Source organism: Haliotis rufescens, unplaced genomic scaffold (genome assembly GCF_023055435.1).
Source record: "Haliotis rufescens isolate VD_foot unplaced genomic scaffold, xgHalRufe1.0.p SCAF_3, whole genome shotgun sequence".
NCBI lineage: Eukaryota > Metazoa > Mollusca > Gastropoda > Lepetellida > Haliotidae > Haliotis > Haliotis rufescens.
In genome coordinates, this window is record NW_025964001.1 from 27,881,543 (window position 1) to 27,898,286 (window position 16,744).

At 39.0% G+C, this 16,744-nt stretch overlaps 1 protein-coding gene across 2 annotated transcripts in view; it reads left to right on the plus strand.

Annotated features, from left to right (window-relative positions):
* Window positions 1-8,614: 8,614 nt before the first annotated feature.
* The window catches only part of LOC124145223 (cytoglobin-2-like), an 80,803-nt gene continuing 72,673 nt past the window's right edge, over window positions 8,615-16,744 (plus strand). Inside the window, exon 1 of one of the 2 annotated variants that reach the window (XM_046514941.2) lies at window positions 8,615-8,914. In XM_046514941.2, the coding sequence (XP_046370897.1) occupies window positions 8,763-8,914 (152 nt within the window). In that variant the 5' untranslated portion in view covers window positions 8,615-8,762. The remainder of the gene's footprint in view (window positions 8,915-16,744) is intronic. The other variant, XM_046514951.2, reaches the window with a different exon arrangement.

Sequence of the window (16,744 nt, forward strand, 5' to 3'; positions counted from 1 at the left end):
GACTTTGAAACACATTAAAACAGGAAACTGCCAATTCCTTTCGCATGTACGGCACAGGAAGGTCTGCACTAACAAGGCATCAGGAGTGGTTTATCTCTTCAGTGTGGAATTGTCAGTTTTATATAGCATTTAATGTTTCATAGAGTTAGTTTCTCGGTTATCTTCGTTCATTACCTCATGACCGTTCTGAGTATAAGGGTCTGTAGCCGATGAACCCCAACAGTGTGGTAAGACGACTGGTATTTGTACATCATTAGTCTGCTCCTCAGTTGTCGCAGCATTAAACAAGGACATATTGATGTGTGAGTATCTCTCGGCACAGGGATGTATGTTATAAGTGTCTGAGTATTGTCCAGTGCCCATTTGTACAGTAGTTCAGTCATATATATCAAAGACCGCCTCCGTGGTCTAGTGATAGAGCGTCCGTCCGGAGAGCGGAAGGTTCGGGGTTCGATCCCCGGCCGCGTCATACCAAAAGACGTTAAAAGATGGTACTTGTTGTTACCCTGTCTGGCGCTCGGCATTAAGGGGCTAAAACAAGGACTGGTCGGCTCGGAGTCAGTATGCTGTGTCTGAGTGGGGTATTCATGTTAAACTGCGGCATGGTATCTCAGTGAGCTAGCACTATAAATCGGCATCAGTCCGGACTAGTACAAGCAGCCACACAAAACACACACACGTACATGCGCGTCGCTATATAAGTGCAATAATCTTGGACGCGACGTTAAACCCCATTTCACCTCACCTCATATATATCAAAGCGTGTATTCTTTATGTGGGGGGAAATCACTAACTGATGCAGGTTTGAGACGATTATCTGTTTTGGTTTTTGGAGAGTATGTCTCCAGTAACGTGTGAGTGTCAAACTGGGCGACTAAATGGATCTAGTGGCCAGGCCCATTGATTTTGTAGATAGCGGGTCAACGTACCCCAGTGGCTTGGATAGTTGCTTATAGTATCAATAATTGGTTTGTTTGTTCCTGACACGATTAATCACAGGCCGCCGTCATATAGCTGGATGGTCACACTCGCTGACTTGGTTGATGCATGTCATCGATCCCAATTGCGTGGATCGATGCTCATGTTGTCAATCACAGGGTTGCGTGGTCCAGACTCGAATACTTACATACCTCCGTCATATAGCTGGAAAATTGATGAGTGCGGCGTTAAAAAACAACAAAACAAACAAACATATAGCTGGAATATTGCTAAGTGCAGCGTTAAAAAACAAAGACGGAAAGAAGTAAATAAAAATAACAATACTGAGGTATAATGTTACGTTGATTCAGAAGATAAACCGTCTGTGTTTTCAATTTAGATGCACACTATTTTAGTAAGTTTCTTTTTAACATCTTGGCGTGAGGTCTTTATTCTCCTAGGTTTAGTTAGCAGCCTTTTTATAGTGTAGTTTTCACAACGTCATGAAACTGGGCTGGTCAGGGTCGTATTTGAAAATACGTAGAGCGCTAATCGACGTTGGCGGTATTAGGCCTAGCAGAACACTATACCTTTAATGCGATATTTATTGTATAGTTTCGAATTCTAAGCTTAACTAGTGGATAATGAGAGAGTGAGATAAGTTTAACGCCTATCTGAACTGTCTTCTTTGACAGTGTAACAAAATAAGGTTTATATAGCAGCACTGGAACATATGGTCTTTTTCAGACTACTTGCTTCTCTATCACCGATAACGAGAAGAAAGTTGCCTGCAGACGTATTATCAATAGCACTGATCCGTAAATCTGACACTGTAAATACTGATCTGACAGATATGATTATAATTTCTTTTTTACTTTACGCATAGTAAGTAATACTATATAAAAGTCAAAATATCCTTTCCATAATCTTGACAATCCCGTTGTACGATTCCGAAAGTGTTTATGAATACTATCAAATAGTGATGACACCAGGTGTTCGCGAAAAGGTGAGTGTATCCAGCCTCACCAGTGGAATGCTTTATTCTGAAAAAATAACTTGTTGCCTCAGCAGGAGAATATGAGAAAAGAGTTGAGTTGGCTTCAAAGAGAAAAGAGTGTCTTATTCTGATTTAACATGTTTTGAGTTGAATGAACACAAATATTCTTCGACGGAGTGGGAACTGTCACCAACTGACTTACAATCCAGATGCCGTTACAAAATGTAGAGTTGTAGTGATTACAATGAAAAAATACATGTAGTCGTGATCATCATTATATATCCGACGCCTTGACAGAGAGATTAGTGTCAAACGCACTGACATTTCTAACGTGTAGCAGAACCACGCAATGTGTAAGAGCCGGAATAATACCCAATAAAAATATATTGCAGACACATCCAACTCATGGCCTTCAACAAGGAAACAATTACAGTTCTAAACTTCTTGTAGAAAAACTGGAGACCACACATTACAAACGCCATAAACTCTCTTCTGAGTAAATCTGTAATCGATTTACGAGCCTTCTACATGAGCCATGCTAAACACCCGCACAGACATAAATACAGAACGACGAGAACGATAACAGCCTGCATAATAGCAAAGATGATGCAAGAGGGCTTGTAAATGAAACGTAAACATGTGTCAGAGTAAAAAAATATCGACTTTCATGAAACACAAATTTGATGCGTAACACAGTCTCATATAAGCCTGTTTCAAACACTGGTGTTGCAATGTATTCTGCCTTGAGGGCTTACTCCCCAAAACAAACTGTGATATCGCAATCTAGCACTGTCTCAAGTGAATCGATAGATCTAACATATCTACGTGCTGACTGTATGGATCCCATGGCCTTCAAATTAATACTAACGCAACACTTAATATACAATATTTGAAGGATTTCGTGCTTCATTGTCAAGAGTCCTGGTCAACTTGACAAGGGACAACGGCCCCAAGAAGAGATTTGATTGCTTTAAGAATGTGTAGCATAGGAAATTTGCTCTAAAGTTCGAGCGTCCGTTTGCAAAGATTTCTTCTGAAGCAAGATCATAGCAAGATTCATTGTTTCTTATCATCATCAGTCTTGACAGTCAGAGATTCTTCCAAGGGTATGGTTCATGACCCTCCAGATACAGGGGGCGACTGTGAACATCAACTGAGTCCCTGAGGAGAGAAAGTCCTGGATTCTAACACTGGTAACAAGTTATGCTAATTTCGTCAGTGTGCACTGATTGCCGGTCCTGTTACAACCTTCTTAATAAATGCGATCGATATGTTTTGGTCAGGGTCGCTTTCGTACAAATTGACCTAGTCCAAAGTGTTGTGCTTTGCCCTGTCCGAGGTCCTTAGATTGATTCTTGAGGATCGTGTGTCCCCGAGGTCGTTATTTCACATAGGATTCAATATGTTCTACACAGCCCAGTGTTGGAGACAGAGATGTAGACAGATAGGAACTATTTAGCTGCGCCATTTGAAGTGTTGATAAGAAGGTGCGTGAGAACAGCGTACACTGTATTGAGTATATTGTTCGACAGGCGTTAATAAACATTTTAATTTTCAGGAAAATGGATAGAATATGAGAAGTCTGATCACGTTTAAAGTTATGATATTGGTGGAACGTTTTAAGTTTCCAAAGCCTTTTTATCATGCAAGAGTAGTGGAGCGTTAAACAGTTTTTAACATATGGTTGATGTAAATCAAGCAGTTTACTGAGACATAATCTGAAAATGTTTCATGAAGATTTGAACCGTTGCCATTTAACAACTTAAGACGGATAAATCCACCAAAATTTGTCTTGAAATCTAGCCGTGAAGATCCTGGGTAGAATAGGTCTTCAGCAACCAACGCTTGCCGTAAGAGGCGACTATTTGTTTCGTAAGAGGCGACTAACGGGATCGGGTGGTCAGCCTCGCTGACTTGGTTGATTCCTGTCATCGTAACCAAGTTGCATGGATCGATGCCCATGATGTCAATCACTGGACTGTGGTGTCCAGACTCGATTACATACGGACAGCCGTAATATAGCTGGAATATTGCTGAGTGAGGCGTTAAAGAACAAAAAAGCAAACACATTGTCTTGAAATCATCGACGGGAGAGAGGTAAAACGACGGGACAGAGATGAAGATACTTTCTCCGCAACGACAGTGTTTATTGTTTCACAATTAATAATTAATATATTCACCAAAGCTAACATACAACCCTGTAGTTTTTATCTTGAAATATTAAATGATGTTGCGAAGTGGGTGAAGTAGGGGAATCGTAATCACATACATGATGCTGTGTAATGGAACAGTTACAAAACATACCATTTGAACAATTTCTTTTTATGTATTTCATAATGAGTATATCACTTTGTAAACAAAAACAAACGTGTTTCGTCAGGAGACAAATACAGGATACAATGATTCAAATGGCTTTTTACAGAAATATACAGTTAGCAATGCTTTATTATTTTCAGGGGTGTATTTTAATGGTATTACGTCCTTGCCAGATAAACGTATTTATTAAAATCAGATGTTGATTTTTGATTCACTTAACCAATCGTAGATATAAGCTAAGGCACTCCTGCACCTTCCCACCCAGCTATACAGTTTTCACTCTTCTTTCAGTGTCCTAAGTTGCCGCCTTTGTGTATGTATGGTATGATGTTTGTATAGAATCTTGCATATTTGTCACGCCTCTTATCTTTGACTCTGTGATGCAGAGTTTCCTAGCCATATGTCTTATTTAAAATATACTGATGACTGCCAAGTGTCGGTGAACGCCTAAAACCCACATCACTTCTGGCATGTCCCTCCCACATGAAGCTGACACGCTGTGATATGACACAGATACTATGATATCCAAATCTGTGGAAAGCCTAACTTGCAACTGAACAACTGACGGACTATTTGATCAGTAACAACGCCATTGAAACCAGCGCCCCCTTCCACAAAGCGACCGTAGCGCTACGACATGTTAAGTATGGAAGTTACGATCATTTTGGCGCTACGGTCGTTTTCGTGAATGGACCCCACGGGTGTGCTATTTCTGATATTATCAAGTGTGTGTTGTACAAATTGGCAATTTTCTCCTTTTCGAACGGCTCTGTATGCTAAGGTTGGAAGCAAGGTGACATGGTCAATATTAAGTGATACAATATACTATTTGTTTATGACAAGAGTAAGGTATCCGCCATTCTCGGGCGAAACGTCCTGCCGATTTTCATGATTTTTTGAAATGACAGAAATACGACGCTTACCTCCATATATAGACAATCACGACAATATTTGGAATTCGGACGCCCGAATCCAAGAAAAAAAGACATACCTTGTTCACAAAAACAATTATCTATGTCTAGCATAAGATGCTAAAACAAACGAACCCAGTTGTGACCGACTTGTGGAATAAAGCGATATTAGTGCTGAGATGATCGTAACATCCATACTTTAGCATAAGCCTACGACAATCGTAGCGCTTAGATCCCTTTGTGGAACGGCCTTGACTTGAGAACGCAAGTGACGTCGGCCTTTTTTCACACTCTCGAGTTTTTCATCAGATCGCTGTCACCACAAACGAAAGATACACTGTATATACACAACGTTCGTATGTTTCGTATATCTAGTAATTATTTATAAAGCGAATCTCATGTTGGCAAAACCGACGAAAAGATACTTATATTTCATCACGTGTTTATCAGAGTACATAGATGTGTACATTTCAGACCTGTCAAAATGGACAACGCCAGAGGCTGTGATATGCATGTCTGATAACACCGCTCTGTATTATTTTAGTATTAATCTGACATTGAAAATGTCTACTGCATGAATTCATGGCGAGTCAGTGTTGTTTAAGGGAGTCGTATAAAAAAGTCAACTTGCCAAATTAACCAATTGGATGTCGGTAGAGTGAAATTGACGCGATATGAGTGCCAAGCTGTGTCTATCAATCAACAACCATGCTGTCATGCAATCGTCTCCAAATGTCTGTGAGCTATCATGATTATTTAATCTGTCGTAGAATTACCTCTATCATGAAATTCAAGTGTGCTGTGATAAATATGAAACTATCATATATTTCATTATCTGTGTAAGACAACCATACCTATATTGTTATGTAACAATCACACTTTCATCTTCAGACAGGCTGGTACTGAGACAAAAAGTGTTTGTTACATCACCGCCCAGGAGATACACACTCCAAGCTTTATGCTATATTTAATCTTACATATCTGAACCTTTGGCCTTATGTAAGCTGAACCTTTGTAAACAAAGACGATAATAATCTTTATTGCACACATTTTTGTTTTGCTTCTCCCCATAAACAAAACGTGTTTTCAGAACTTTGGATTCCCATTTGCAAACTGACGCCTGTTTTCGACCATCTAGTGTATGCTACTCAAAAGACCCGATTCTCACATGTTACTGTAATTAATATGTCGGGGCGTTAACACAATAACGTCATATCATATCAGAAAGACTTCATGGATATCATGTTTCCGTAGTTTTTCAAGTGAACAATTGACTTGCATTTGCATGTGTGTGTGACGGATGCTACATGTGGGGCGTTATTATACGCCACCAGCATGCATCATCATTATACATATCATCATAGGCTCTATGTGATATAGTCGGATTCGTACTTATTGCTTTATTTCTTCTGCTGAAAGGGACCGACCATGTGATATTCGGGGGTGGTGGTGGGGGGTTGTCTTGTATCGAGATTAAATTAGCCTGATTTGTAAAGATTAAAACCATGCAACAATGTAATTATTGTGACAGGCAGTTTCTGTTTTTGAAATGCCTGAAGAATAATTTGTTTTCACGAATTTTCAGGAACAAATCCTATGCGCCCCGCACCTCTAGATCTCCCCCCCCAGAATATCCCTTAGTAGCGATTTCCTACGAGTATGGAAATGTTGTTATTTCCAGCTGTTTGTAGAATACTACAGACAAGTACCTTCATCTGCATCTTCACATTTGAGGCTGTTATTGAGTATTCGACATTTTTATCCATATCGCGTGTCATATTTAGAATAAATGTCACAAAATGAAGTATATTGATTTGCGTTATTACCCTTTAAATGATATTTAAAAATACCTTCAGTCAAGTTCATCTCCAAGATCTGTTCTCAACATTAAGAAAACAACATGAATGCCAACGCATATCCAGTGTAGTCAAATCAAAACATCAGAGTACTGATAGCAAACATACAAGATTAATACCATATGACAAACTTTCATGTATACGAGAAGCTGAAATGGATATACTAAGAATAAACAATCCACGATATCTACAATGTTAAAGATAGTCATCGATTCATACCCAAAGACTGCAAGACCTAAGACAACACGTTGGTGAGGTCTGAGAAAACATGTGACATGTTCGACTTCCTTATCGATAACATCAAAATAAAATATTGGGGTAAGATATATAAGCAAGAAGTAGGCATCCGCATGGGTACCAATTGATCTCCTCTTAAAAAGCTTCTTGATGATCTGTTTCTTAGTGCATGAACCGCAATTGCTGCTCGGATTAGCGCAGTCAAAAACAAAGGGAATTTGGACAAAAAGTTTAATTGAAGCTTCAGGTATATCCCTGATCTGATATCGTTCAATAACCATCAAATAGCTACCCGTCCACTGAATTATCAATCTGAACTAGAAATATAAGAGACAAGTAAGGCCGCCTGTTCTTTTTCATAAATAGGCCTATGCATAGAGAGTCAGTGTGACAAAAAATTCTCTACAAAATTGTATGAGTATAGGGAAGATTTCAACTTTCCAATCATCAACATTGCCTTTATGTGGAGTAATATTCCAGCAGCCTGGGCTTGGTGCCTACATTTAACAACTTTTGAGCTCATCTTTTCGCGGACACCCGTTAGCATCACTGTTTGATAGTGATTCTTCAACACACGCTCATGATATAGTATGAATCGTACATTCGATTCTGACATTTCTCATAAATATGGAAAAGGATTGGTCGCTTTTAATTAAAAGTACGTCAAGGGGATAAAACGTGGACTGGTCGGCTCGGAGTCAGTATACAATGTGTGAGTGAGGTCTCAGTGTTGAAGCTGCGGAATGGTATCTCAGAGCCCCCTCCCCCACATCCACACAAACGCCAACACAAACGCCAACACACACACACACACACACACACACACACACACACACACACACACACACACACACACACACACACACACACACACACACACACACACACTGATCTTGAACGCGGCGTTAAGCCCCGTTTCACCTTACCCACCTTGATTCGCTTATCCTTTTTCAATACGCCTTGATTTCGCCAGTAAAAATCAGACCAGCCTCGAGCCTATCTCCCCAATACTCCTCCTCTCATGCCCCGTGTGTACTGACTGGTATATTGATCCAAGACATAGCGAAACAATGCTTTTATTAACAGAGCCTAATGTGTGTGGAATGATCTACAAACCTGAACACAGGTAACAAACAGATATCGAGCCCTTCGTGAACATCAGTCACTGAAGTTGACATGAGCGTCAGGAAGTCATTCCACTGACAGTTGCCCTCCTTCTGAACTTTATTCCTTAAAGGGTGTCCTCATCCTTCAGGTGAAATCGCGGGACCATCTTTGATTGGTCGTCGACTCGTTCACATGGGTTTCCCCGCACTGTTCCCTAGTCACGTGACCAGGTCACCGTCAGCCGCAAGTACTGACAGTAGTTTTAATAAGGGCGTCACGTTCTTTGCATATTGATAACCGGCGCGCAGCTCTCTCGCTGATCAGCTGTTACGGCTTGGTGGTAAATGGAATCTCTAACGCGGCTTCAGTGATAGAGCCCTCTTGTGAGAGCTGGCTGGCCCTCGCTGGGCTACTACAGACATGGGAAATAATCAGTCCATCTCCTGCCTGGTGGACCGACCTCAAGCTCAGCTCAGCACCTACCTGACTCCCAAACAAATCAAACTGGTTCAAGATTCCTGGGATGAAATCAAAGATGACTTACCCACGCTTGGAGTTACCATATTTCTTAAGTGAGTATTTACATTTTTTACAACAAGAATTACAGGTGCTAGAAGTACAAGCACTTATGATAGATTTCCACCTGAGCGTTACATGTGAGCTGGTGTTGAATGCAAATTAATGCTGTGTTTTCATCCAGTTAATGTACCTTTAATTAGGGTATTGTTACAAAGAGTGTGGTTGAGAGGTGCTTGACTGTGTTCTGTCCCTTTCTTAAGAACTTGCTGTGGTGTCCGAGTAAATGTGCTCACAATACGGAAACTGTTTTTTATTATTCAGAAGAAATAAAAGCGACAAAATCCTTTCCATTTTTATAAAACATATCTTATTCAAAAGAAAGACACTTTAAAAATCACAATATATTAAATTCTATAACATGAAGTTAATACAATATTTGAAATTTACACTTACGGTATATTTTCCTAACCCATGTCATGGTACGATAAGTAGGTTTTAGTATCAGCTAGTGTGATAGCCTAGTAGACTGTGTGTTCATTCTGCAGAAAAGCCGGTTCAGTTCCACACAAGTTTGCACCCCTGCTTCCATTCAAGTAATAGGTTTAATATTTAAAGACTCCCACAAAACACAAACCAGCCAATAAAGCTGGTATATGACGTTCAACCTTGGAGAGTAACTGGTGCTTACTGTCGTAAGTGAGTGAGTGAGAAGGCTTTTAACCCGACTTTTGCAATATGTCAGCTGTATCACGACTGGGACGCCATAAACGGGATTCCCTCATGGCATCCAGTAATACCAATTTCCACCAGGTGAAGATGATTCAATTGCACATGCTCTTCAAATAGTCGGTATTGTGCAGTGGACTCTGCTTTTAGAAGAGATTTCGAATGCATAGAAAGGGTTTTGTCACTTTTATTTTATTTTCACATCGAGATTCAAATTTGACCAAAGAAAACCAGAGAACAATTCTTTTCAAACCGTTTCTGAAAATAGGACACATAAATAATCAATTGATGATAATTATGTCCGTCGATGTCAACGTTTCTACCGGGACAACCACGTGCACGACACCAGATAACGAGATAGTGCGAACAACCACGCGAGCTGATCAGCGAGTTTATTGACCTAATGATCATCCAGAATGTTTGCCGACATTGGCAGTAATGTTAGCTGAACGGGTGAAGAAAGCAATTAAGTCATACGTAGTTGCCAGTCTGATCGGTGGTTAAACTGTTGTATAATGTTAGGGGTTTAATCGCATAAATCTAGGTTTATTGTAAGTCTTGCTTCTGTTGTCAGTGTCATGTATTTATTCAGTGTCTGTTGTAGTCGATATTTGTCTCACATAGATGTCACACAAAGGTTCCTTTTTCGGTGTTCTTCTTGAGACGTGTCAGGCTTATAAAAACACATCTAGGCTGTGTGGGGGCGTTGGGTAGCCTCGTTGTTACGGTGTTGGTTCATCACGCTGAAGTTTCAGGTTTGATTCCCAGATGGATATGAAGAAATTACTTGTAATTTGTGAGGACGTGATATAGCTGGAATATTGCTAAAATCTGCCCAAATCCCTTATCATTTATACCCTTGACGCTTGGATATGTTAAAAAGGCACCTTTTTAGATCTTTATTCGAGACACATGTCATAAAAAAGATTTAACTCGTCAGAAAAATAGACCGGAATCGTGTTTGTCATCCGAAATTTAAAGATTACCTCAATGTCATTTGGCAATTTGTCATAATAACAACTTATATTTTTCTCTGTTAACTTATCATCTGCTGCCCATTATTTTCTTTCTGTCTATATTGCGTGTGCACACATGCAGGCTAGATTAGTTTCTGAGTGCTCCTCCTTGGCCATTGACGACTCGCCCATTAAGTAACATGTCTACTTGATGTTTCGAAATGAAGACACCGACAATACTTGTCTCTATCGTTAATTATGTATTTTGTAATATGGCTTTTATTGAATACGCTCATTTAGACAAGGATATTATATTAACTTGAGTGTCTTACATAATGCATAATTCTATGAATACTTGATTTATGTTTTGATGCGCTGGTAAGTGTACCATATAATTATTTAACACAGACTTAAAACATCCCATGACAAACTGATATCCGAATTATGATTGGATGGTAGAGTACTTGTGATTGGGCAGTAGATCTTGTACAAATACATCTTCTCAGAGACCATACATGTACATGGAAGGAGGAATATTAGTCAACCAAAAGCGTAATTGAAACACGGAACCAGTTAGGCAAGTCCTTGAAGTTGAAGATGAGACTTGGTGTCGTCTCTATAGCTCTACTTGAGACTGATTGCTTTACGCTTTATATCAAGTGGCCCGCTCAATCACTTCCGGTTATCAGGTGCGGCATGATGGGAGTTTTGCAGGGAGCACTGATCGAGAATCTTAACTGAAATTTACAATAGAATAGGTGGAATGCAATAAACTTGAGAGATCAAACTGACTCAGTTGGAGACTAGGAGAGATACGTTCGGAACGTGCAATTGGCAATTTGACATTGTAGATTTACGTCTCGATCATCAGACAGTCTGTTGCGATTAGATCACGATTTACAGCTCCCCATTTGGACATTTTACACAAACCCTGGCATGCCAATGAGAGACGAAGCTGCCGATTCAACACTGAAACGTAGATAATTACCTTATGTAATTTTGAAGACATTATCCAATCTAATTTTCATTTCACAGGATGTCAGAATGTAAACTTTGAATAGAAAGCTAAACAATGGGTGTAGACAACTTAAATGGGAGGGTGCATTCAGTATATGTTTGTAGTTTCAAATTTAATGGTAGAGCCTGTGGTTCTTTATCAGGAGATTAATATTATTATTATGTATATCTCTTAATTGTATGTATAATTTTATATATACTTATAACAACGACTAAACAGGAATAAACCATAGAAAATATTAATGAATAGAATTAAATGAGAGTTAAATATATAATTGACCTGTTTATAATTATAGGATAAATAAACAAAATAGAGAGGAACGTATTTCACCAGAGAGGCTTGGTATCTTATACAATCGATTAACTGCCCGTGAATTAGGAGAACTAACCTAACTGTTCCAAATAACAGGGTCCGTATTGTCAAGGTCCTACTATACAAGTATATATGAAGATGAAGATGTATGGGTTTGAATGGGACAATTGTCTTCATCATTTCTAACAACGTTTCAGAGCTACTTCATACCCTTCTTCAGGTAAGATGATGGCCATAAAAAGTGTGTCACGTCGTTTGGTTCTACCAACTTCTAAATGCCAGTCAGATACTTTGTATGTTGACGGAAACGTCAGACTTTCAAGTTGGTCGTGCCCAAAGGCATCTTATCCTAGTCTCACCAACAAAGACGTGTAAAGCTCCTTATTTGATTAAGTGCCATTAGGTTTTCTTTCGGTCCAAACAATTTCAGGATACCAGGGCCAAGTGACCACTGACCATCCACTATATGGCCACTGTACGTAGCCGTTATAAACACGATGCAGCCATTGGGCATGTCTTCGGAAATCCATGTTTACATCGTACATTTACCAAGCGTCAAAAACACGTAGTGGCACTGCACAAACAATAGATAAAATGGTATTAAACGCATCTACCATTAGGAGTCAAATGTAATTTAAAGTATGTGGAATGTCAGATCCTATTTACACCAAGCTTAGCCGTAAGCTGCATAGACTAAGCTGGATCAGACATGTGTTAAAGGCACACTACAGCTCACGTGTTTGGGATTAAGGAGACTTTCACATCTTGAGGCTCACTGAAGCTGAGTCAAAACAAAGCCCTGGCTTTTAGATAATACTGAGCTGTCAGGGTACATTATGATCTAGGTGTGGGTATCTGGAGACGTGTGTTATCTCTAATATGTTACAATCAGGTCTTCAAGTGTGAGTTGTTTTTTCAAACGATGATTAATTTTTAATGTGAATGTACATCTGCATTCAAATATTTTACACAGTAACATTAATGCATCTGATTAAATTCAAGACATAACTAATTTGACCACTTCCACCTGCCTGTGATCGTTGGTCTGCCAGGACAATACCCGTGATCAAACCTTAACAATTCGAAACGTCAGAGAACAACCAGTCTCGATTATCTGCCGAAACAGCTTCCACTGGGCGTAAAAAGGCAAAGTAGTTGTGAAATTTGTATGAATAGATCATTGATAACACCAGGTGTTCGAGAAAAGGGTAGGCATGCGTTACTTTTAGCTTTTAACATAACCTGACCTACCGCGGTAGAACACATTTATCGTTGCAATCCAACTCGTTCATTGTAAACTGCTGCGGTGCGTAAAACATCTTGGAATATATAAAGGCTTGTGTTTTAGGTTGATGCAGTAAAATAAAACTCTTCAGGTCCTCCCGTTCCTCCTGTTTTCGGGGACACAGTCTATGGAGCTGTAATTCGCTGTGCATAGTTGTGTCCCCTAGCCAAGCCAGCCAGAAACCTATGTCCCTATGATGGTGGTTTCGACTCCGGTTCGCCCAAAGTTTCTAGGTTTGCAATATACCCGTTCTCATTGGTTTCATTGAAGTCGTAAACGTCTAAGACCTGCATCACTGCGGGCTTTACTCTCTCATCACACAGAAATACTGTTCAAGGCGGCGTTAAACCAAACTCGCTCTCATTGTGTAATGCACCGCTCTAGGAAGACGTGCCAACTCACTCACTCTCCCTAGTTAACAGCAACAGTCGCTCCGCTGGACACCTTAAAGGAAAATGACATATTCAGGATGTGTTACTTTATTTGCTCCAAAATAATGTCGAAGGATCACGAGAACTACAATCCTGTGTTAGTCGTGGTATAGTTACATGCTGAACATAACACATTTGGAATATAGATTTTTGTGTTCACAATATATCCACCATTTCTTTTAAAAGTATGCTGTATCTGCGTTTAAGATATATACAATAATACTTACGTGAACGTAAACATTGCAGTAAACATTGTTAAGACTCAGAGAATAAGCTTTTCCAACGGTTTGTACAGGGAAGTAAACATACTCGAAACACTTGAAACAAAACTTTACAGATAAAGATCGAATTACATTTTTTTACGCAGATTTGCGCGGAAAAGCATAAGTACAAATAATGCATTCAGGTACATTTGGTTTCAAATCATCTGGTTTATTATCATTATATATCCTTGTATAGGGGATACACAAAAGGAAGATAAGACGCTTGAATGTTACTGTAGTTTCACGACGCCAATTAAGTAGACAGTAGACTATTTTTCTGGATTTTATTCAACCCTTGGACACATGTCCATGATCTTCCACAGAGTCATTTAGTTAGCACAGACACGCGTTGGAACAATGTTGTTTTTTGAAACGTTCAATAAGCATCAATACAGTATGTGAAATTGTCAATGTACAAAAGGTGGCCCGAAGCCCATTGGCATCTTATGGATCCACCTTGTTAAACAGTTCATGTGCACTTAACTTGAAATCAACCTCCGCAATAAAATATGTTTAAATCAAATCAGTGAGAGCACATTTGACACTGTTTGTTATTTGTTGCTTCTGTCATTCTAACAACACACGCCCCCGTGAAAATGTGGTCTTAACAACCAATGCTTGCAATGTAATGACGGCGATCGGGATCGGGTGGTCAGGCTCGCTGACTTACGTAGATCGCCCATTATTGATATAACTGGGTTGTCTTGTCCAGACTAGATTATTTACAGACCACCATCATATACATGTAGTTGGAATATTGCAAAGTGCAGCGTGAAACAGCAAACAAACAATAACAAACAAACAAACAAACAAAAAGCAGGCGAATGGCAACACATCAAGGGACTGAGCAGGACGACGCCTTACACTGCACTTCCAGACTTTCTACTCTAGTGTATATTTGCAAAAGTACTACCATAAAAACAAGTGGAAACTAATTATGGAAATGATTTTGCTGATAGCTACAAGAACGTTAACGATAAGGAGGACCACCTTCGAAGGTGGACACTTTGCAACAGCCAATCTGCACTTTAACACATTCGTTATTCTTGTGGTGCTTGTGTTTGAATAAATGACCAAGGACAGAAAGCGCGATGTAGTTTCCTCGCCTACCCATTAACTACGTCGTTTGAAATCCATGATATTTTAGAAGAATAATAGTTTCGGGATATTAATATCATAATTCAATTGAAAGGACGAAATGAAAATGCACTTTAGTAATGACATTAATTGAACAAGAAACAAATTTTGGATTTCTTCTGTCAACATATTGCTGCTCAGAATAGTTTGGGTTACATGGTTACTGAAAGCTCTCATCAGTGTTTCATTAGTAGTCGAGAAGCCCTCATTTGATGCCATCAGTACCATCACATTTAGCAAGTTTGCCTGACGAAATGTCTTATATTAAGATTTAAAGCGTTGACAAGAAAGGAAACTCAACGTAAGTATAGTTATTTATATCTTGAACAATTTAATACATGTAACAAAACGTCGTCTCAAATTATATTGCAAGCAATATAATTAAATTAAAAAACCAAAACCAAGAACAAACATATCCAACGTGTAAATGTTCGAATTATCCTGAATCTCGTAATAGTAATATTCATATATTCCTGACGTTGTTTGAATAGATCAAAGAGTTGAATGTTTCGATCGTAACCAGTTTTGCGGATAGAAACGTTATACAGTTGTCAGGTGAATAAATCATTTGGAATCCATATGAAAACTGCAACATGGCCACTGCAACTGTAAGACTCTTATACATCGGTGGCTATTATCATGATTCAACTGAGAAGACATGACGCTCAAAATTGATTTATGGATTTGTTTTATAAGTTTGATTTATGGATTTTAGTAAATCTATTAGATTTTAATGAGATAGAATATCAGTGGATGTATTTTTGTATGTACAAATTATAATACACGAAATGTATGTAGTACACGAAAATGAACAATTTGTGGTAGTTTATAATATCTTTTAATCCAGTAAAGTTAGTTACTCGGTAAACACATGACTGTTTTAGCGTACCGCATAATTATTCCTATTTGATGGATCTTTTAGTAAAAAGAAGAACTAATTGTTTTAACTTAGCTTGAATGACAAGCGGCGTACAACTGGTTGAAAACAACATTAATGCTGAGTTTAATTTACATCAAAGTAAGTTCCACAGCTTTTGAAGCCGCTGACTTCAAATTGCTTTCAGTTCAGCTCATCGTCACATATGTTTTATGATTAATTACATCCCCAGTTTTACAGGAGGATTCTTACTGCACATTGATCGTTTTCTTAACGCAACAATTCATTTCCATTTCATATTTCTCCAATCTAATGCCAAACATGTCTCAAGTATTCATTCATGGAAATAAGTGTTTCATGTCACTCAAAACTAGCCCACGCGTCTGATTTGACTGAGAGAGACCCATTTTACACTTCAATCTTCAGAGTTTCAAGACAATTTTGTCAAACCTGAAAGAAAACGGCATCTGAAGTTTACCAAGAAAACACTACACGAAATGCTGGATATGCTCATCTAGGTGGACTTTTAGGATGTGACATTTAGGCAAGAGGAAGGCATCCCGATGGCCACCAATTATGGTCCCCTTCTTGCTGAACTGTTTGTTTCTGGATATTAACGGAACCGCTGCTCCGAATTCAGCCCAGAAGTTTACTTTAAGCTTCAGGTATATCGATGATCTTATATCGTCAAATAACGGTCCTGAAGCCAATTTCCTTTCACAGATTTACCAACTTGAACAGGAAATAAAAGAGACCAGTGAAATCGCCTCATCTATTTCATATCAAGATCCATGCATAAAGATTCAGTGTGACACAAAACTATCCACAAGACTGTATGACAAGAGGGATGACTTCAACTTTCAGATAGTCTTCTCTCT